This window comes from Talpa occidentalis, unplaced genomic scaffold (genome assembly GCF_014898055.3).
Source record: "Talpa occidentalis isolate TD23 unplaced genomic scaffold, MPIMG_talOcc4v2.1 talOcc4.14, whole genome shotgun sequence".
Taxonomy (NCBI): domain Eukaryota; kingdom Metazoa; phylum Chordata; class Mammalia; order Eulipotyphla; family Talpidae; genus Talpa; species Talpa occidentalis.
In genome coordinates this window covers 65,391,298-65,413,620 of record NW_023601433.1, presented here as the reverse complement: position 1 = coordinate 65,413,620, position 22,323 = coordinate 65,391,298, and the positions used below count along the sequence as shown (strand labels likewise).

Sequence of the window (22,323 nt, the reverse complement as noted above, 5' to 3'; positions counted from 1 at the left end):
GCACTTTAAGTTGGAATATGGTTACTCAATGAGTTGAAATTTTTGCATCAAAAATTTATATATTATGACTATTCAATAAATAAATCCACATCAGTAGTACAGAGCTAATTAACAAATATTGATTGAGGGGAATATTTCATATATTAGCTGATAAAATACTGTATATATGTATGTAACTCATTTTTTTAAAACTGAGTTTTCTTGAGAACTAGGGGAAATGAGTTAAATGTAAAACAGTTTACTTTATAAAGGTCCAAGAATATTTGGCAGGAACCTAGAATAAAAAAATAAAACAGAAAAAAACAGGTTCTTATTTAACAAAATAATCATATAATATACGAATCTGAAGTTAGGCAATTATAGAGGCATTTTCTAAGGATGAAATTTAAGAGTTACTTGCACACCTAATACTGTCTTACCTGTCCAGTCATAACCGGACAAAACGTACATGTAAGAGACACAGAAGGTTTCGTCATAGTGTGATAACCACACTGTGAGCTTCTTATACAGCAGTAGAATTGAGGCATGGAGTTAGTATCTTCTAGGCTTCCCTTCAGAGCAGATGTCTGACATAAGAATATTTTTAATATTTTATTCACTTTAACTCATTCCATTTTGCCCTGATTATTTCTGAAGAGCAGAAACTTTGGTTATAAGAAGCACTTCTGGGTTTTGACGGACAACGAAACTTTCAGTTGATGGTGAGGGTTGGGATGAGAGGTAAACAACAGGAACAATAGGCGAAGTTAGAAAAGGAAGTGGGAGAAATTAGAAAAATTTATTTTCCTATGAAATAATTCTACAAGCGGTGTAAACGTTTCTTACTAAAACATACTCAAACACACAAAGATTGTACATTTCCAGTGAAACACTAACAGTTAAAAGTTGCCTGTACTTTCACTCTCTAGGAGCAAAAACAAGGAGCCAGCAGATGAACGCTTTCCTAGTCACCTTTGGCAGCAAGCTTCCTCACGTTCCCTGACTGCTCAATGGATCATTAAAGCAACATACAGCACAATTAAATACAAAGCCAGGTGGGTAGAATTCTAGATGTCAGTCTCTAGTTTCCTCATTAGTCTTCAGCATTCAGATTCATCTCAACCAGTCACTCGTGCACACTCTTACACACAGACGCACGTGCATACAGGGTTCCGGCTCATATACTCCAGTGCAGTGACATTAAGACACTAGTTACTAAGAATGTGTTTGTCACAATCATTGTGAACTGCATGGATTAGAACAACCTTTGGAGTTTGGTTATATATGCCATAATTTATGGTCAAAATTATAAACTTACAAGGATGGTAAAACATTTAGAAATCAAACTTTCAAGTTAAGCAATCACGCATATTTACAGTATATACAGACTTTCTACTAAAATGGGGATAGGTGTCTAGACGATGTTATTACAAATTTCCTGAATGTGGGCATTTCTAGTCCCTGTAATTCATAAAGCAAATCTGCTGACTTGGCATTAAGACTCTAAAATAGTGTGATCAAACTGATATATATATATATTTATCATAAGAAGGTGTTTGCAGAAATAACATTTACAAACTGTCTATACAGTACACAGTACTAGTACATAGAAAATAGATTCTAACTTTATGATCCCCTTTGTGTAAGGCAAGACTGAATCTGTCCCCAAATTTAGTCAGCCAGAGGTACAAGCAACAGTGGTCCATGGATAAATGAATATGCAAATCAGGTGTCTACATATTAAAAATCTGGAGATTTGAGAAAATCCACTTTATCTGGGCTGATTCTGGTTTGCTGGATATATAAACTACATTTCATAAAATACTAATGCCACCTGGATGGCAACAAGTTTTGTTCAAGTGGCAACTACCCCAAACAGTTTTTGGAAAGTCCAGTATACAATCAGAGGACTGCAGCTGTACCAGGCAAATTTATATAGCACTTATAAAAGAAAAAATGTATGTTAATACTCTATCTCATGCTATTGCTATTCAAGCAACAGCAGTACAAAATATACAAGACAGATCACATATGATTTGCAATGTAGACCCCAAAGAATGTTTGAGGGGGCTGTTATACAAGACTTAAAAAAAAGAAAAGCACACAAAAGGGTTAAGTCATGGGCGGATGTAAACATCCCTGTTCCACTCCCCAGCCTCGTTCCGTTTTTTAGATATTCCTTCTCCATCCTTGTCGTAATAACGATCCTTGGATTTATGACGGCTTCGTTGTTTGTTGCACTCATTGTGGTCCTGCTCTCGATCCAGGTCCCTGGAACGGTGCCGAGACTCCCTGTGCCTATGCTCACTGCTCCCATGGGTGTCATCTCTGTGATTGTGGTCACGGTGTGGGACATAGTGGTCCACGTGTTCATGGGAGTAATCTTCCTTTGGCTCCACATAGGCAGAGTCTCGACTCTCCTGGGTTTCCGAGTCAAACGTCTCTTGCCTGGAGAGGCCTCGACTTGTACCACTGCGATGGTTGTGGTGCTGGGAGGAGGAAGCACGGTGATGGGATCGCTTAACTGGTTCCAGGCAGACTTCTTCTTCAACTTGGGAAATAGAACGGGCTGGAGCACAGCGATCAGTCCTCTGATCACCTTGAGAACCCTAGCGATTCAGGGAGCAAACAACATCAATCAAGGTCAGAGCATGAGGAATTAACAGGTCACTAAGCTAGCTATTATTTTTTGGTGATATCTAATGGCATTTTTAAAGGCTGTACTACATTAAACTGTTAATTTATAGTGCTTAGAGTAACCGTTTTTAATGGTGGGCATTCTTTTTTATATTCTCTTTTGGCTCAAATACAGATTTCCCACCTTTATTTGAAAGTTGATTTGTTCTTGTTTTAGTTTTATGTTTGCAGATCCCAAAAACTACATATCACACCAAATAGAAAATTTCTATTTTTGTAATAGAGGAGGGAAAAATATGGATCCTCGAGATTTTTCTACATATTGGGTGTACACTTAACTACCTTCACTTTACATATGTGTGAAGATTAAAACTCTGGCTTAAGAAAAAAAGATAACATATCAAATACCTAATGGCACTGAAAGTGACACAAACACTATTCTAGGAGAAAAGATATGAGGTAAGTTGCCATTAGGATTCCTAAGATAAGTAGCCGGTTATATACCTAAGTAAGAAGCAGAGCGAGAACTTGAACCCTGGTAATGTGATTCTGTGTTGCTGTGTAATAATGCTTATCTATCCCCTTCCTTTAAAAGTCACTATATGCTCTTTAAGTTTATATGTTCATGTTCTGTTTATACTGCTTTCTTACAGGTATGCAGCTCACTAGCAAGGTGTTTAAATGAGTCAACGTTTGTCTCATGTTGGATAGAGCTACTCCAGACTTAGCAGTGTGCCCTTAGACAGCCTAGTTTTTCAACAGACAATAAAGAATTCCCCTTACCTGTGAATTAGAGGCTAGCGTAGGGCTAATGGGTAGAGTTGAAGTGGCTAAAGTACGGCTGAGAAGAGGGTTGGGAAGGTTGCTGCTGGGAGGGTGGGTGGCCTTCCAGTAGGCCTCCAGATAGTCAGCAAGGTGCTCACAAGCATCCTCAAGCTGGTTCTCATCCAAGATCACATCAAACAACTCCTACAGGCAGACAGCATGCTTAGATCAGCTCGTTACTGAGTTTCACACATGAACATATTCCTACTTTCTCTTGGCTGACTCTCCTATGGTTTGTGAAATTGTCTATTTCAAATAATCATTGGGGGTTGGGGGCAGGGTGTGTGTGGGGTATGGTAATCATGGGGGTTTATGGGGCGGGGAAGGGGAGGGGGAGATTTGGGATGATTCACCAGAGACAGTGGAGAGCAGAACAGGCAGATATATTGACATCCACCGCTACAGAGCGGTGGGCAAGGCAGGAGCGGTCTGCTGTCTGCTGCACCTTATGTGGGTTAGCTCCCTGGTTCGGGAATCGAACTCAGGCCACCGCAGTGATAGCGCTGAGTCTTAACCCCCTAGGCCAGCAGGGAGGCCCAAGTACTTGCTTGCAATAGTGAATACTTAACCAGTAGCTACTTAACCAGTAGCAACGAGCAGAACAGGGACAGGTGTAATAGGTAATGGTGTGATTAAAAAACAGTCTGAAGTACAGGGAGAAACAATCTTGGCAGGAATAGAACTATTTTCAGCTTCCACCAAATTTCATCCCCTACACAGTCAAAATGCACATAATCAGAGCTCTTACAGTTTCTAAAATACCTACACTTTAAAACAAAAACCGGAAAGCAATCTATAGTCCTACAGCCCCATTTTATGACTTAGAAGGATGTATTTGCAGGTTCAGAATCTGGTTAGAAATTTGCTTTTCACATGTTCTCACATTAGTTTCTCAACTTGTTCACTCTGATTAGCAGTGAATAATTAACTCCGAATGGGTCCCTCTTGCAAATCAAATTTTTGAAACCATGACTTGTTTCACTTAAGATACTAACTAGGTGTTAAAGCACGGTCACCACAGAAAGTGCTGTAGCTTTCTGTAAGCCACAGTCATGATTTGGACAAGTGCTTATGGTGTGAGGTACACAGTTCCATTTGAAATGAGGCCACTGCTAGGTGAAGATTCTCTTCTCCCAGAAGAGGTATTTGTCCCATTTTGGTTTTCAAGTATAATGCCAGGTATGATCTCTTCAGGTAGATTATACTGTTTATAAAGATGACTTACTGGAGGACACTGGGCCAGTTTATCAGCTGCTACCATCTGGACATTGAGGTGTTTAGCTTGAGATTTCCCTCGAGATTTTATTAACCTTTGTAAAACCTGTAAAAGATAAGATTGTTTTCAGAAGGTCTGTCTGTGCTGTGCTCAGATAAATAACAAAGTTTGTTACTTTTTTCTCAGGAGACCTTTTTATACACAGTTTATATACAGTTTATATACATATGCAAAGTTAATGTTAAATCTGTTATCTTTAAAAAATAACTAGCATGGGACTTCAAGCCCAGAACTTACCAAACTTTGTTTCATGATCCCTGTATAAGTTTATATGAATATAAAAATTAGCTCATTTAAAATTTAACAATACACCTGAACCATATTAACATATTAATATTTGGAAAATTCCTGTAAAAACTGGCTGGCTTCATAGAAATCAGCTAAAGTCTATAAAATGTATTGTTTCAGCCTCCTTACAGGTATGTAACTGAGGAAAGGAGGAGTATCTTTTAGTAACTCTTTCAGTTAATTGGGGATAATTTTTCTTTGCTACTACTTTTGGAGAAAAAGAACAAATATAATTAAATGCATATGGAATTTCTAGAACAAATGAGAACAGGCTTGAGTTATTGGGAGAGGGGTCTAATGTGTTATTGAAAGAGGAGAGGGTGACTCATCATAAAACCATATACTCCAGATGCTTGTCCTACCATAAGATAGATTTCTCCTATGAAGAGAAATTTTTGGAGATGACCCTAAATCTGGATACTCTTCATTCTTTAAGGTAATAGTTTTTCTGGAAGACTACAGGCTCTTAATTGATATTAGTTTATTTGAAGGGGACACATACTGGAAAAGACCTACTCTGGACATCTTGGAAACAACAGTATCTTAACATTTAGGAGGCCTATCCTCCTTAGGTATCTAATGAACAATGAGATTATTCAATATCAGTCCAAGATCTTGTATCACCTAAAGATCTTGGAAACGATTACATGGAGATTATAAAATATAATTATTGTTTACATAAAGTTCTTGAAATAAAGATTAAATGTTTCAATTTAGTTAAACATAAGTTTGCATTTTTTCCATAATCTTTAACATTTAGTTGGACGAAAGATAAGAAAATACAAGAGGTAGTTTGTGCCAAGTAAAACCTAAAACAATATCAATGATACAGATTTACCTTGACTAGATCTTTTACCATGTATGGTATGTAACATTCATTGACCATTTGGAAAATAGTGATCCACTGAATTTTTCAGACCCAAGTATTGACGCATTTCATTACACAGTATTAAAAATTATCATTGATCTATCTCATCAGAAAAGTCTTATCTTTTGGGAAGCCGCCAAGTTCGCGGCTTTTCCAAATTTAGAATTTTTGCTTGAAAGCTTAAGATTTATCAAATGCTATTAGTTGTCTTTCCTTGAAGTGACCAGGTACATTCTGGTCAAGAAAATAACTGCCAAATACCCAAGACTGAATAAACATAGCCTGCCAGTTCTTTCAAATAAAACTTTCATGAAAAAAGTGGCTAGTTCCATTCACAGCTCAAATTACACCAGAACTTGTCCTCACATGGTGTACTTCTGTGGGGCCTTAAAAACAAAAAAATCTATTTCTACAACATTAAGTAAAACTCAAAAAAAAAAAAAAAAACCTGAGTACATGGTGGTGATGCATGTTTAGAGCAGTTTTACCCATCACTACAAATTTCAAAACAGAGAAAGAGAACAATGTCTTAGTTTTGAACTTATGGACCGCCTGAAAGTATTTTACAACCTCCCGCCCTCTCATCTTTGGCTCACACTTTGAGAATTGTTCTAAGCCATGAAACTAAGTCATGCTTTCCTTAAATGAATCTTAAAAATTTGTGACTGTCATGTCTATTCAAACTCTTTATGATGGCTAAATATAGTTTATAATTGGAAAGCAAAACAAACACATTTTAGTAAAGGCTGATTACGGACTAAAACAAAAGCAACCATACGTACCTTAGGAGAAGAGATCTTTACATATACTATAATTGGGGCCAGAGAAGTTTTACTAAGTTGCGCTGGATGATTAATAGTATCCGCATCGAGGACAACCAATTGCAGTGTTCTTGCAAGTTCAAAAATCCTCTCAATTTCACTCTGAACTTCAGCTGTAAAGGTTAGCGTTACAGTGTTTTTAGATCGAGCAAGTTAAGATTAAAACGGTACACTTTTTTCAACGGGAATGTAGATATGCTAGTCATTAGGTTAATACAGACTGGAGACAATAAAAGGTGTCCTTTGGAAAGGGCTGTATATCCACAACACCTTGGAATTTAGGGAATTTCTCGCAAAAATAAATTTACTTACACTCTGACCCCCTATGAGAATTAAAATTTTGGCTCTTGGCTTTATTTTTGCTATAAAACGTCACTCTGTGGAATCGGTTCATAAACATGTTGTAAAATAGTAACTTAAAAAGATATCATTGATGTGTTTTTGATTGCTTCACCCTAGCAACCACCTCCAGATTGCTATTCATTGCATAGGCTTATCTATGTTTATATGTCATCTAGTCGTATGATGTGATAGAGTCTAGATGTTTATTAGCAAGCTGAGATACAACATAAAATAGGAGACACATTGAAGGTTCCTATAACAGCTTGTGACAAAACATGCTTCTCATTTTCCACCAACGAAAGAATGGTTCTGCAGTGTTCATTTTTTAAAGGTGCAGCACTATGAAAAATGGTATGTAGGTTCCTCAAAACATTAAAAATATGATCCAGCAATCCCACTTATGAGTATTCATCCAGAAGAAACAAAAACACAACTCAAAAAGATATCTACACCCACCCTGAACCCTGAACACATGCATAGTGAAGTCACTCTTGACATTAAAGGACAAATACTTGTTTCCACATATTGAATTATCTACTACACCCAAATATACAGAAACAAAAAGGAGATGAGAGGTTATCAGGGCCTGAGGGAAGGGGAGTAGAAGAGGAGTTACTATTCTTGAAAGTGTTAATACTTAAAAAAAAAAAAAAAAAAAAAAACATTACAGAGAACCTATCAATGCAGACTTGGAGAAATACACTACACAGAAATTGGTTTAAAAGAAAATAAGCAGAGATTTAGTGTTGATATTTTATCCTCTTATGGAGCAATATAATAGCAATAATTCTCCCCAAACTTTAACATATCCTTAATGTTAGCAAAACTACAGCTTAAATCAACTCAAAATGGATTAAAGAACTAGACATAAGACCTGAAACCATAAAATATATAGAAGGAAATATAGGCGAAACACTACGTGATTTGCACATCAAAGACATCTTTACAGACACATCACCCAAAGCAGTGATAGTGAAGGCAAAGATAAACAGCTGGGACTACATCAAATTAAAGAGCTTCTGCACAGCAAAAGAGACAATAACAAATACAAAAAGAAACCCCACCAACTGGGAGAACATTTTTGCACCCAACACTAATGATAAAGGACTGATCACAAAAATCTGCAAAGAGCTGATGAGACTCAACAACAACAAAGAAAATAATCCAGTCCAAAAATGGGCAGAAGAGCTAAAAAGAAACTTCTCTGAATAGGAAATGTAAATGGCCAACAGGCATATGAAAAAATGTTCAACATCACTTGTAATCAGGGAAATGCAAATCAAAACTACCATGAGATACCATCTTAAACCAGTGAGAATGGCACATATTAAAAAAACTAGCAACAACAAATGTTGGCGAGGATGTGGAGAAAAAGGAACTCTCCTGCACTGTTGGTGGGAGTGCAAACTGGTCCAACCACTATGGAGAGCTGTGTGGAGATTTCTGGACCTACTAAACATAGAGCTTCCATAGGATCCAGCAATTCCACTCCTAGGTATTTACCCAAAGGACACAGAAACATCAATTCCAAAGAACACCTGCACCCCTATGTTTATAGCAGCATTGTTTACAATAGCTAAGCTTTGGAAACCACCCAAATGCCCAAAAATAGATGACTGGATCAAGAAGATGTGGTACATATACACCATGGAATATTACTCAGCATTCAAAAAAGATAAACACATGCAATTTGCATCAACATGGATGGAGCTGGAAGGGATCCTGCTCAGCGAAATAAGCCAGGAAGAAAAAAAAAAATACCGGATGGTCTCACTCATAGCAGGAATCTAGAAAACTTAAATAAGGGACCAGGAAAATGAATATAAGAAAGCGAAAATCAAAATCAACAAAAAACTATGAACCAGAGACACTTTTTGGGGGGCGGGAGGGGAGGGATTGGGGTCAGAATGGGGGGGCTGCAATTGTATGGGGAATATAAAATAAAATTTATTATTTAAAAAAAAAAAGAAGTATACTTATAAGCGCTATAGTAGAAAATAAGTTATTTGTGGGCGTCCCCTGGTGGCGCAGCGATTGAGTGCTGGGCTGCAAGGCTGCCCGCAGCCTCTGCAGTGCCAGGTCGTTCCCCGGCCGCGGGCGAGGGTCCCACAAAAAAAAAAAAAAGTTATTTGTCCTGGAGAAAGCACAATGCACATTGTAATATACATTGTAAATGTACAATGAATGCTGAATATGAAGCCATTTACCAAATTTGCATAAACACAAAGGCCATAAAATCATGAGTTGGTGACAAGGTAATGTTATGATTCATACACTAGTTTACTAAGTTCCTACTGTGTGCCAATCTCTGCAGTATGTACTGATGAAGCAACAATGAGCCAGAAGATTCAATCCCTAATGCACAGGGCTTATAACTAAGTGGCAGAGACAGACAACAGTGTATTCATTCAGTGAAAGTAAAGTGACAGTTCTCAAGAAGCACAAAGTGTTAGACAAAGACAAACTTTAAAACCAACCCTTTAAAAGCTGACCATAGATACGAGGCATCTGGGAGCAGAGGGGAAGGGATGAGAACAGGGAGGGAGGGAGAACACAATGGACTAGTAGAGAACTACAGTGACCACACCTGAAGGAAGATATTATATATTGATAAAGAGAGGTTGGCATTCTTATCTCTGTCTCCAGCACATAGAATAATTCTTATCTCTGTCTCCAGCACATAGAATAATACCCAGTACACGGTTATACAAGTATTTGTTAAATGGATGAATAATGCCTAAAGGATAAGCTCCAAAATTCTAATATCCTTTCTACCTCCTCTGCTTTTAAGTCTTAACATTCAGCCAAAATAAAGCATTTATATATTCCAGAAACCTCTTGTAGCTCTTGCTTGAAATCCCCATCACCTTCTCCACCCCTTCCTCTTTTTTCTTGGCACCTCTATCATACTTCAAGTCTCAGCTCTTGGAAAAGCCTTTCCCAGAGACCTTCACTATCTTGCAGCATTAGCTCTTTGGAAACAGCTCAATAAATACCCTCTGTTTTACTGGATGATTTTTCTGTCTTATTGCTAGACTAAGCTCTTCCGGGTCAGGGGCTTCATTTAATTCATCTTTTGACACCAGGCTTTAGCATGATATTTTAGTATCCAGTGTATGCTCAACAAAATATATGTGGAGTGCAAGAAACATTAAAAAAATTATAATTGGCAATTACAAAAGCCTTGATTCTAACAAATCTGTTGAGCCTCAACAGATAGAGTCAACTGATGAGCCTCAATAAAATAATTGACAATTGTTAGTCGGCTGAATTGATGAAACAGGCATTTTATACCAATTCCTGTGAGTATCAAACAATGTAGAGTTTTCAGGGTCACATGATTAGGATATAAAAAGATAAAAAATTATCATATTTTTCCTCTAAAGCTATATTGCTGAAGTTTAGTCAATATGGGGGTTATTAATGAGAACAAAATTGAGTTTTATAGAGCATTATTCTCTATACTAATAAAATAGATTATTTGTAATAGTGTCTATATAATATACTAAAGAAAAAAAAACAAAAATAAATAAAAAATTCTATGTTAAAAACCAGTCTCTCAAAGGATATTTGTAATGTCTAAATAGATAACATCAAAATCTCACACAACCTTCAATAAACTGACTTTAAAAAAATCCCAGAAATCTCATAATACAGTAAGCTAGATGTCTAACAGTGGGGTTAACCTAAAACGCCAAGCACAGGCCAAAAAGATGAAATAGCTTGGAAAGTGTCTCGTTTGCTCAAATTAGTACATGCTAATAATATCCAAGCACAGCTTTGTGATTACATTAAATAAAATATGTATCTTCTTTTTACCAATAAATGAAAAAAATTGTGGAAAATGGCCAGTCACTGACTTGATCATTTATTAATCTCAACATGTACATGTGCACACAAAATATACTGAAACTGATTATTGATTTAATAAGTATCAAGGGGTTTGGGGGAATAGCCATCATTTATGGAGAATATACTATGTTTAATCCTTAGAATTTCTACAAACTGAAACTTGTTTGTAGAGTCTGTGGACACCAAAGCTCACATTAGTGAAAACAAAGCATAACCAAAACAATGCTGACAGCCTTAAAATTTTTAACTCAAAACTATCATAACAAATCTACCATACCATAAAATTACTAAGACTGTGGCACTAGCTACTAGCAACATGTATCTTTTTCTACCCTGCTCTGTGACACATGGAATTAGCATCTAGCTGGATCTTCCCATTGGCAATTTCAGGACAGAAGTGTTTAAATAGCTTAAGCTCACCAGTAATGTGCAGACTTACCCAAGCTCGACCTAGTGTTGGATCTTTCTATTATTGCATGCTTACTGGGATTGTTTAACACTGAGCGTTTGGCAAGTGAGATGTCAGCCGTGACCCTTGTGATGGATATCCTGTTGGGAAAAAGTAACAGAAGATCCTCACATTAACAGAATAAACAGGACAGAAGAACATGCCCAAAACTCTTCTAAGGAATGTGTGTGTGTGTGTATGTGTGTGTATAGTATTTTTAAACCAAAACAAAAAATGTTACACTTAGTGTTCCTTTTTTTTTGGTTCCCCATCCAGCATCTAAGCATTTATTAATTGCTTACCAAATGCTAAGTAAGCATGTACTAAGCATTATCTCATTACTTGAATTTTCTTATTAAATCCTCTGAAAAACTAGTGAAGAAGATTGTTTATATCCCACTTTTGCTCATGAAGAAAACAAGTCATCGGTAGATTATTTATCATAAGGTTATATATATTTGCTAAAAATGGTAAGGGTTGGGGTTTGAACCTAGACTCACAAAAGCCTGTATTCTTAGCCTTTGTGGTATAATCCCTCCTATAAGGAAGGTGCTGTGATAGGCATGAAGAATAAAAACAAGCCAAACATGGTTTCCCTTAGAGAGCAAAGAGTCTAGTGATAGGGATGGGTAATAAATAAAAAATATATTAATAATTAAGATGACTGCTGTGAAGAGGACATATGGGGTCCTGAGACAGTAACAAGTTGGGAGATCATTTTAAATAAGGTAGAAATGAGAGCGACCAAACTTGGAAGTTGGAAAGAGATTAGATAGTAGTTGAATGAACATTGAAAGTTCCACACCAAGAGGAGTTCTTATAAATACCATGGAATTGGGGGCAAAGAAAACCTGAAAGTTTCCCAAGGAGAAGAGAGTTCACATAAAGTGTCAGGAATTAAAATAAAATACTTAGTACTTTTCAATAGAAACAACAGAAGCAAGAATATAATAGAACACGAAGCCTTCAAAACTTCTGAGGAGAATTCTAAGAATTCCATAACCATTTTGACAAGAATGGGTGTGCTGATTAAAAACATTGTTAGACACTCAAGGTCTCAAGTTTTTGTGTTCTCTTTCTATGGAAAGTATTGGAGGATATTGGTGACTAAACTGACAAGATAATCTTTCAAAGAGGTCAAGGAATTAGGAAAAGGAGGCTCCAAATCAAAAGGAAGGTGAAGTGAATGTCCAAGATAATGAAAAGGAATATCCCAGAATGATAATACGCACCCACCATGGAGAGAATTTGTGGAGACTAGAACGGGCCAAAGTGTTCTCAGAGAGAGGCTCAAGAAGACAGAGTTGAGAGACTCCCACATGCATTTCAATACTTAGCGATAAGAAGACTTAGCCAATTGGGGAAGAAACTAGAATAGTGTGAAATACATTGAAAATTAAGTAAATGTCAAATTATTTCTCATGAGAACCACAAAGAACACACAAGAAAAAGTAATTATTGTATATGACATGGTTCATTTGGTAGTATTATGTGCTATTACATGATTATACATATGCAAGTGTGTAGTTATACAATGGTATTATATAGTTCTGTATCCATTATAATATAATGGATAATCCATCCACATTATGATACACTAGATCTGTTTCCCCTGTTTTCCCCCTCCTCAATGCCTTTTATCCCCTTTGTTGTCAGTCCTCCCCTATCTCACCCCACAATCCCAGAGCTATTTTCCATCTTTATTATTTTGTCTTTCTCAGAATATCACTGTAGCCTTTTGAAACAAGCTTTTACTTTTTATTAGAGATTAGAGATTGTTGTGTGTATGAATAGTTGATTCCTTTTCATTGCTGAATGGGATTGTGATTTGAAAATAAGTAATTTTTAAGCTTTTTTTATGCTTATGAAAATTTTATTTAAAAAAACCCAATAACTGGAAAAGACATTAGACCCATCAGTTTCAAAATATACCTTCATGATTGTACAGTGCATTCCTAAGTAGAACCAGGCTATAGTAGGAATGGCCAGTGTTTAGTAATTGTTTTATTTATTGCTTCTATTTTTTGGGGGGTGCAGTGGAGTGGAGTGTGGTAATGCAATCTGGGAAGCTCCAGCTGGAATACATGTAACAGTATCCCCTTTGCACAGCATCTGTGTAGCCAGGGAGGGAGTCATTTCTTTAGCATTGATAGAACACACCAATCACTGTTTGCGCTGCTCTCAAGGAAAATAAATTCTTGGGGGTGGAGGTAGAGTGGAGGGAAGCAGACAAACAGGTGTCTAATATTACATGGTAATGAACATTATTAAAAAATAATGCAGAATGGTGACAGACTGTGTGCTATGGAGGGTGTATGTTTGGTGTTTGGGGAAAATCTTTCTGGATCTCATAGTTGGCTTGGGGGGAAAACTGATTGACAGGACAGGATGTTCTGTACCAATCCATCTTCTTCCTCTCCCCTCATGCTCAGTGCCTTCTTCACAGGTTGTTGCTCAGCCAGGCTTCCACTAACCTGCCCACAGGATTCCCTTTGCCAACTGTGTGAAGATGGGCCACTATCCTAGTTCAACTCTTGAAGTTATCCTCTGGGAACTGTCACCACTTGGGGCTCTGCCAAAAACTAGATCTTGAAAATCCTAAAGGCAAAATTCTTGGGGACAATTCAGTTTAGAACAGTGGCTCTTTGCACTGACAGTATATCAAAATTGCCACAGAAGCTTTGACAGGTACATGAGGTAGCAAGCTACAGAGTTGGTTCCAATTACTCACAGGTGACACATAAAGGCCTTATTTTGTTTTCCCTACACTGCCGGTGATTCCAATATGCAGCCAGTTTAGAAGAAGTCTCACATCGAAGTAAATTTCCCACATGACAAAGTAAAGTGGTATAATGGTTCCCAGGATTATTATTTCCAATGAGACACCCTCACTGAAGTTTCACCACTGCAAACATCCTACAGTACGCAATTCAGTACACATCTCCAACACTGGAATGCTGAAATCTGACATTTTCAAAGTCACTGGGGAGGAAAACTGCATTTATCATGGATGGTAGCTTTTCCTCATGTCCCTTTAGCTATCATTGTCCTACAAGGTGAAGCTGAAGATTGCTTTCTGCATATGACACAGCTGGTTAGGATGGATCCGATTTTAAATAGGCTACTCCGCTACACACAACAGAAAGAGAGTAATGATTTATCGTCCCTCCTTTGACCTGACATACTTATGCTGTGTAACCATCAGGTTTGGGATTCTGACAACTCTCTGGGGCTTCAACAAATGAACTTAACTTCGTTTCAGAACAGAAAAGAATTCCTATCAAGAACCTTCTGTCACCAACACTTCCTTTCAAATTTTCTTCCTCTTGGGCCTCAATTTTTTTCAAATAAATTTAATAGATAATTCAGGAGTAATGCCGATTTCCCTTTTAGAATTACATGTATATGAATATCCTTTGCATTTTGGATAAGCTTCCATCCTGGCCAAAAGCAAAGGCATTTAATGCCTTGCCATGGGTAAAAAAGTTAAATTTTTACACACATTTTAAAAATTCTGCCTTGATATGAAAACAACCTAAATGCCCCAAAACATAAGTGGATCAAGAAGATGTGGTATATATACACAATGGAATACTACTCAGTGATCAAAAAAGATAAACTCATGCCATTTGCAGCAACATGGATGGAGCTAGATGGGATTATGCTAAGTGAAATAAGTCAGAAAGAAAAAGTTAAATATGGGATGGTTTCACTTATATGGGGGAACACAGAGGAATTGAACAAAGGGTCAGGAAAAAGACAAAACTTGCAAGTTGACCAGAGATCTGAGACATACAGCATGAGAAGGGGTGGCAGATGGAAGGGGAGGGGAGATCATAAGGGCCTGTGGAGATGGATCATGGGTGCTAAGGCGGAGGGAGAACTATGGGGAATGTACCTGAGGGAGAAACCAAATATTACTCCAAAATTACAACAATGTAAGAAAATAAATAACTCTAATTTAAAAAATTCTGCCTTGGCTCCCCTCCCCCGCCCACAGAGGCGGCACTCTCCGATCGGCAGAGGGGAGGAAACAACAAACCAAAACGGCCAACAAGAAAAACGGACGCAGCAAGCAGGACTGTGAGTGGAAAGGAACTATTTCAGCCACCACACCCCGTGAACGGGAGCTGAGGCAAACCCTGCAGGATCCGCCGCGGCGGTGAGCGAACGGCTCCGGGCGCCATTAGAGAAGAACAAAGACCCCGGGAGACGCACACACAGCCCGGGCTGCCGGTAAGCTGGCGCGGATAGCGGCGCGCTCGGAGCGCTTGAAAAGCAAGTGCAGACCAGGATCGCGGCTGCCCAGGTCCCCGCGCCTGCGACCTAGGCTTGGGAGACGACCTAGGCTTGCGGGGAGGCGCGGAGGTCCTCACTGAGGTGAAGGTCCCTCCCTGAGTAAGCAGGAACCAGGCGCCCAGGCACGGGAGCTGTGCAAAAGGCGCCCTTCCCGCGCCACTGAACTGGGCTACAGCCCGCGTCCTGGAACTGAGGGCTTTGGAACTGAGACCCGGGGCACGAAATTAGGGGCGTGGGTTCCCCACGACGGTGGGGCACAAGGCAGACACAGCACCCCAAAGCCGTTGAGGTGTACCCTACCATCCCCGCTTTGCTCCCTGTCCCACGGCGTGGAAAATCAGCTCCCCAAGGGCTCTAGGAGAGATCTTTGGCGCCACCTAGCGACTTGTAGACAGCACAGGCTCCTGAAGGAACTAGTGGCCAGCTGGGGAGTTAGCCCACACCCGGCCCCTTCCGAACAAGTAGTCTGAGCCCACAGGGAGAGCGAGCACCCACAGCCGGGGCAGACCAGGCACGCAGAAGAGTGTGCCTGACACCGGACGCGCAGGGAGTGTGTCCCACATCACCATTTTAGAACAGGGACATTTCTTCAGTAAAGACTACCTGCAGAAGGCTTCCTCAGGAGCCAGAGGTGAGCGGGGAAAGTTCGCCCACGCCAGACCCCCTCTGGCCTGCAGTCCAAGCCCAGAGGGGGAGCAGGAACCCACCGCCGGGGCAGACCAGGCGCACAGGGGAGTGTGTCCCCACATCGACAATTTAGGACAGGGACCTTTCTCCAATAAAGACTGCTTGAAACTGACAGATGACTCCAGGAGGAACCAGAGGGGAGAAGAGAAGCCCACCCAAGATGCCGGCCAGTCCCAACAACACAGTGTCCCAACGCATACGGCAAATTAGAAAACAGACAGTAGGGAGGAGAAGAACCACACGCAACCTAGCAACTCTCCAGAGAAAAAGCACACCACAAAAAGAAAACCAGCCCCCAGATTGCAACGACAGTAACTTGGAAGAACTTCTGAGCCTTCCAGAAAGAGAATTTAAAATTGCCGTGATTAAAAAACTGACAGAAGTCATAAAGGAAAACAATGATAAGGGAAAAATAATCAACGATCAGAAGAATGAAATTGAGTCCCTAAAGAGGGAAGTAAAAGAAATGCAGGAGATCAAAGAATTAGTGGAAGAACTAAAGAATTCTGGGAAAAGCAATGAAAGCAGAATTGATGAAATGGAAGAACGAATAAGTGCTCTTGAAGACACAGAAATAAAAAGAACCAAAACAGAAAAGGAAAGAGAAGTACTAAGGAAAAAGAATGAAGAAAGACTTCGGGAACTATCTGACTCCATGAGGAAAGGAAATATAAGAGTTATAGGAATACCAGAAGGAGAGGAGAGAGAAGTAGGAACAGAGAAAATATTCAAAGAGATAATTGAAGAGAACTTCCCAAATGTGAAGAAGGAGCTGAAAATTGATATACAAGAAGCAAGAAGAACACCAAACTTCCACGACGAAAGGAAAAATACAGCAAGACACATAATAGTAAAGCTCCCAAGAATCCAGGACAAGGAAAAAATAATGAAGCTGGCAAGAGGGAAGAAACAGATAACATTCAAAGGAAAGCCAATCAGGCTGACATCAGACTTCTCCGAAGAAACACTACGGGCAAGGAGAGAGTGGAGGGACATAGTCAACAGACTCCAAGAAAACAGATGCCAACCAAGAATACTCTATCCCGCAAAGCTCTCCTTCCTCTTTGAAGAAAGAATATGGACCTTCCCAGACAAACAGAAACTCCGGAATTTCATTGCAACTAAACCCCCACTCCAAAAAATACTACAAGGAGTCCTAAAGCCAGAACCTCAGAGGGACGAATAACAATGAAAGAAGGCCAAAAAAAAAAAAAGTTATTAAAAGAATAAATAAATAAAATCAAAGGAAAGACAAACACAATGGCAAATACAGATGTTAACATATCAATATTAACTCTAAATGTAAATGGACTAAACTCTTCAATAAAAAGACACAGAGTTGCAGCCTGGATTAAGAAACAAAACCCAACCTTTTGCTGTCTCCAGGAAACACATTTAGCTACAAAAGATAAAAATAGGCTCAAAGTCAAAGGATGGAAAACAATCCTACAAGCAAATGGGCCAAAAAAGAAAGCAGGAACAGCTATACTTATATCAGATAAAACAGATTTCAAACTCAAAAAGATAAAAAGAGACCCCAATGGTCACTACATTATGATCAAGGGGACAATACTTCAAGAAGAAATAACACTCATTAACATATACTCACCAAACGAAGGAGCACCAAAATATATCAGACAACTGTTGTCTTCTCTGAAAACAGACATCAGAGAAAACACATACGTAGTGGGAGACTTCAACACACCACTATCAACAATGGATAGATCAACAAGACAAAAAATAAGTAAAGAAACCAAAGCTCTAAATAAGGACCTAGAGCAATTGGGCTTAACAGACATCTATAGAACACTAAACCCCAAAAAAACGGAGTACACATTTTTCTCAAGCGCACACGGATCATTCTCCAGGATCGATCACATACTGGGGCACAAGACAAACATCAACAGATACACCAAGATTGAAATCATACCAACCATCTTTTCTGACCATGAAGGCATCAAACTAGAACTAAACCATAAAAAGAAGGCAAGGAACTTTCCTACCTCATGGAGATTAAAAACCACACTAATGGAAGACCACTGGACTAATGAGGAGATCAAAGAAGAAATTAAAAAATTTTTTGAATTGAACGACAAGGAGGACACCAATATCCTAAATGTATGGGATGCAGCAAAAGCAGTAATAAGAGGAAAATATATAGCAATAGAAGCTCACATCAAGAAACAAGAAAGAACTCAAAGAAACAACCTAATCTCGAAGCTCAAAGATCTAGAAAAAGAACAACAAAAAAACCCCAAAACCAGTAGAAGAAAAGAAATAATAAAAACCAAAGCAGAAATAAATGAAATTGAAACTAAAAAAACAATCCAAAAGATCAATGAAACCAAGAGCTGGTTCTTTGAAAAAATCAATAAAATAGACAAACCCCTAGCCAGGCTCACAAAGGAAAAAAGGGAGAAAGCACAAATAAACAGGATCATCAATGAAAGAGGAGAAATCACAACGGACACAGCAGAAGTCAAAAGAATAATCAGTAACTACTATGAACAGTTATATGGAAATAAGTTTAATAATCTAGAGGAGATGGACAAATTCCTACAACTCTACAATCACCCAAAGCTAGATAAAGAAGAAATAGAACACCTAAACAGACCAATTACAATTAGCGAAATTGAAATGGTAATCAAAAACCTCCCCAAAAACAAAAGCCCAGGACCTGATGGATTTACAAATGAATTCTACCAAACATTCAGAGACGAATTAGTGCCTATCCTTCACAAACTCTTCCAAAAAATTGAGAAGGAAGGGACAATACCAAACACGTTCTATGAAGCCAACATTACACTAATACCAAAACCGAACAAGGACAACACTAAAAAGGAAAACTACAGGCCAATCTCCCTAATGAACACTGATGCAAAAATCCTCAATAAAATTTTAGCCATCAGAATCCAACAATGTATCCATAAGATAATTCACCACGACCAAGTAGGATTCATTCCAGGGGCACAAGGATGGTTTAACATCCGAAAATCAATCAACGTTATCCAACACATCAACAAAAAGAAATATAAAAACCATATGATAATATCAATAGATGCTGAGAAAGCTTTCGACAAAGTGCAACACCCATTCATGATAAAAGCCCTTGAAATTCTTGGGATACAAGGAACATACCTCAACATCATAAAGGCCATCTATGACAAGCCAACAGCCAGCATCATTCTCAATGGTGAAAAGCTGTAAGCAATTCCATTAAGATCTGGAACAAGACAAGGATGTCCACTCTCACCACTGCTTTTCAATATAATACTGGAAGTCCTAGCCAGGGCAATAAGACAAGAGAAAGACATCCAAGGAATCCAAATAGGAAAAGAAGAAGTCAAACTATCACTATTTTCAGACGATATGATATTATACATAGAGAACCCCAAAAACTCCACAGAAAAGCTAATTCAACTCATCAATCAGTTCAGTAAAGTGGCAGGATACAAAATCAACATGCAAAAGTCAGTAGCCTTCCTATACACAAACAATAAATCTGAAGAAGAAGAAATAAAAAAAAACATCCCTTTTGTTATTGAAACAAAAAAAATCAAATATTTGGGAATAAATCTAACAAAAGAGATAAAGGACCTATACAAAGAAAACTATAAAACACTGTTAAAAGAAATAGAAGAAGACACAAAGAAATGGAGAGACATCCCCTGCTCGTGGATTGGAAGAATAAACATTATTAAAATGGCCATCCTTCCAAAAGCAATATACAGATTCAATGCTATTCCAATCAAAATTTCAATGTCATTCTTCAAAGAAATGGAACAATTATTGATGAAATTCATATGGAATCACAAAAAACCCCGAATAGCCAAAGCTCTCCTGAAAAAAAAGAAGGGAATGGAGGCATTACACTCCCAGACTTCAAACTATACTACAAAGCCATAATCATCAAAACTGCATGGTATTGGAACAAGAACAGACATACAGACCAATGGAATCGAATAGAAAATCCAGAAATAAATCCACGGATTTATGGTCAACTAATCTTTGACAAAGGAGCAAAGACTATGCATTGGAGCAAAGAAAGTTTGTTCAATAAATGGTGCTGGGAAAACTGGGTCGCTACATGCAAAAGAATGAAGCTTGACCACTACCTCACACCATACACAAAAATCAACTCAAAATGGATTAAAGAACTAGACATAAGACCTGAAACCATAAAATATATAGAAGGAAATATAGGCGAAACACTACGTGATCTGCACATCAAAGACATCTTTACAGACACATCACCCAAAGCAGTGATAGTGAAAGCAAAGATAAACAGCTGGGACTACATCAAATTAAAGAGCTTCTGCACAGCAAAAGAGACAATAACAAAAACAAAGAGAAACCCCACCAACTGGGAGAACATTTTTGCACCCAACACTAATGATAAAGGACTGATCACAAAAATCTGCAAAGAGCTGATGAGACTCAGCAACAACAAAGAAAATAATCCAGTCAAAAAATGGGCAGAAGAGCTAAAAAGAAACTTCTCTGAAGAGGAAATGCAAATGGCCAACAGGCATATGAAAAAATGTTCAACATCACTTGCCATCAGGGAAATGCAAATCAAAACTACCATGAGATACCATCTTACACCAGTGAGAATGGCACATATTAAAAAAACTAGCAACAACAAATGCTGGCGAGGGTGTGGAGAAAAAGGAACTCTTCTGCACTGTTGGTGGGAGTGCAAACTGGTCCAACCACTGTGGAGAGCTGTGTGGAGATTTCTGGACCTACTAAACATAGAGCTTCCATATGATCCAGCAATTCCACTCCTAGGTATTTACCCAAAGGACACAGAAACATCAATTCCAAAGAACACCTGCACCCCTATGTTTATAACAGCACTGTTTACAATAGCTAAGCTTTGGAAACAACCCAAATGCCCAAAAATAGATGACTGGATCAAGAAGATGTGGTACATATATACCATGGAATATTACTCAGCATTCAAAAAAGATAAACACATGCAATTTGCAGCAACATGGATGGCGCTGGAAGGGATCATGCTCAGCGAAATAAGCCAAAAAGAAAAAGAAAAATACCGGATGGTCTCACTCATAGCAGGAATCTAGAAAACTTAAATAAGGGACCAGGAAAATGAATAACTATAAGAAAGTGAATATCAAAATCAACAAAAAACTATGAACCAGAGACACTTTTAGGGGGGCGGGGGCGGGAGGGGAGGGATTGGGGTCAGAATGGGGGGCTGCAATTGTATGGGGAATATAACAATAAAATTAAAAAAATAAATAAATAAATAAATAAAAAAAAAAATGAGCAAAGGATAAGACAAACATGAGGAAAATAAGCTTAAGCATTGTTTTTGTGAAGGAACACTGATTTTCATTACTTACCTCAGATACAGAGGTTTTGAAAAATGAAAGAATTTTTTTTTTGCCTAATTTGAGTTGTAGAAAGCATACTGATGTGTGAATCATACGCAGTTTTTAATAAAATGCATTTAAAAAATAAAAAAATAAATAAATAAATAAAAAATTCTGCCTTACAGGCCATATTACTTCCTTTCAGGATCCTTAATTGGTGGTCACAGATCTAGACTGCTGAACTCAAGTTGTAGGAGTGAAGATGAGCCAAGAAGGTTCTTTAATAAAGTCACATGGAAACTATGTCTGGCAAGAAACAAGAGATTGACAAAGCCTCCAAGTATGTTTTTGTCTCTTAAATGAAATCAGTCTGGATGGTCGAACTTTAAAATACAGGTCCCAGGCACACCGATGGCAGGAACCTATTCTTCCAAATTCAAAACCTACTCAGGTTGAAGTAGAAGGGTAAGTCAGGAAATTCCAAAGCATTTTCCTATCTTTGGCATTTAGGAAAGGGCAGTGGGTTGACTCAGTCATGGAAAACACAGGACCGAATCTCGCAGAGTTTCTGGGTGTGCACACTCATGTAGACAGTTCCAAATTATGATAAATCAAAGAGCCAAGAATAACAGAGCGAAAACTAAACGGGCCCATCAGAGGTA

The 22,323-nt window shown here is 38.4% G+C and overlaps 1 protein-coding gene across 6 annotated transcripts in view; it reads right to left on the bottom strand.

Moving 5' to 3' along the window:
• Positions 1-759: 759 nt before the first annotated feature.
• CACNB2 (calcium voltage-gated channel auxiliary subunit beta 2) overlaps positions 760-22,323 on the bottom strand; it is a 317,634-nt gene continuing 296,070 nt past the window's right edge. For 3 of the 6 annotated variants that reach the window (XM_054695114.1, XM_054695111.1, XM_054695112.1), the window contains 5 exons: positions 11,328-11,437; positions 6,656-6,807; positions 4,667-4,762; positions 3,400-3,585; positions 2,061-2,588 (listed from right to left, as the gene is read on the bottom strand). In XM_054695114.1, the coding sequence (XP_054551089.1) occupies positions 2,097-2,588; positions 3,400-3,585; positions 4,667-4,762; positions 6,656-6,807; positions 11,328-11,437 (1,036 nt within the window). In that variant the 3' untranslated portion in view covers positions 2,061-2,096. Of the gene's footprint in view, positions 2,589-3,399; positions 3,586-4,666; positions 4,763-6,655; positions 6,808-11,327; positions 11,438-22,323 lie in introns of all 6 variants that reach the window. The other 3 variants (XM_054695110.1, XM_054695113.1, XM_037510682.2) reach the window with 2 other exon arrangements.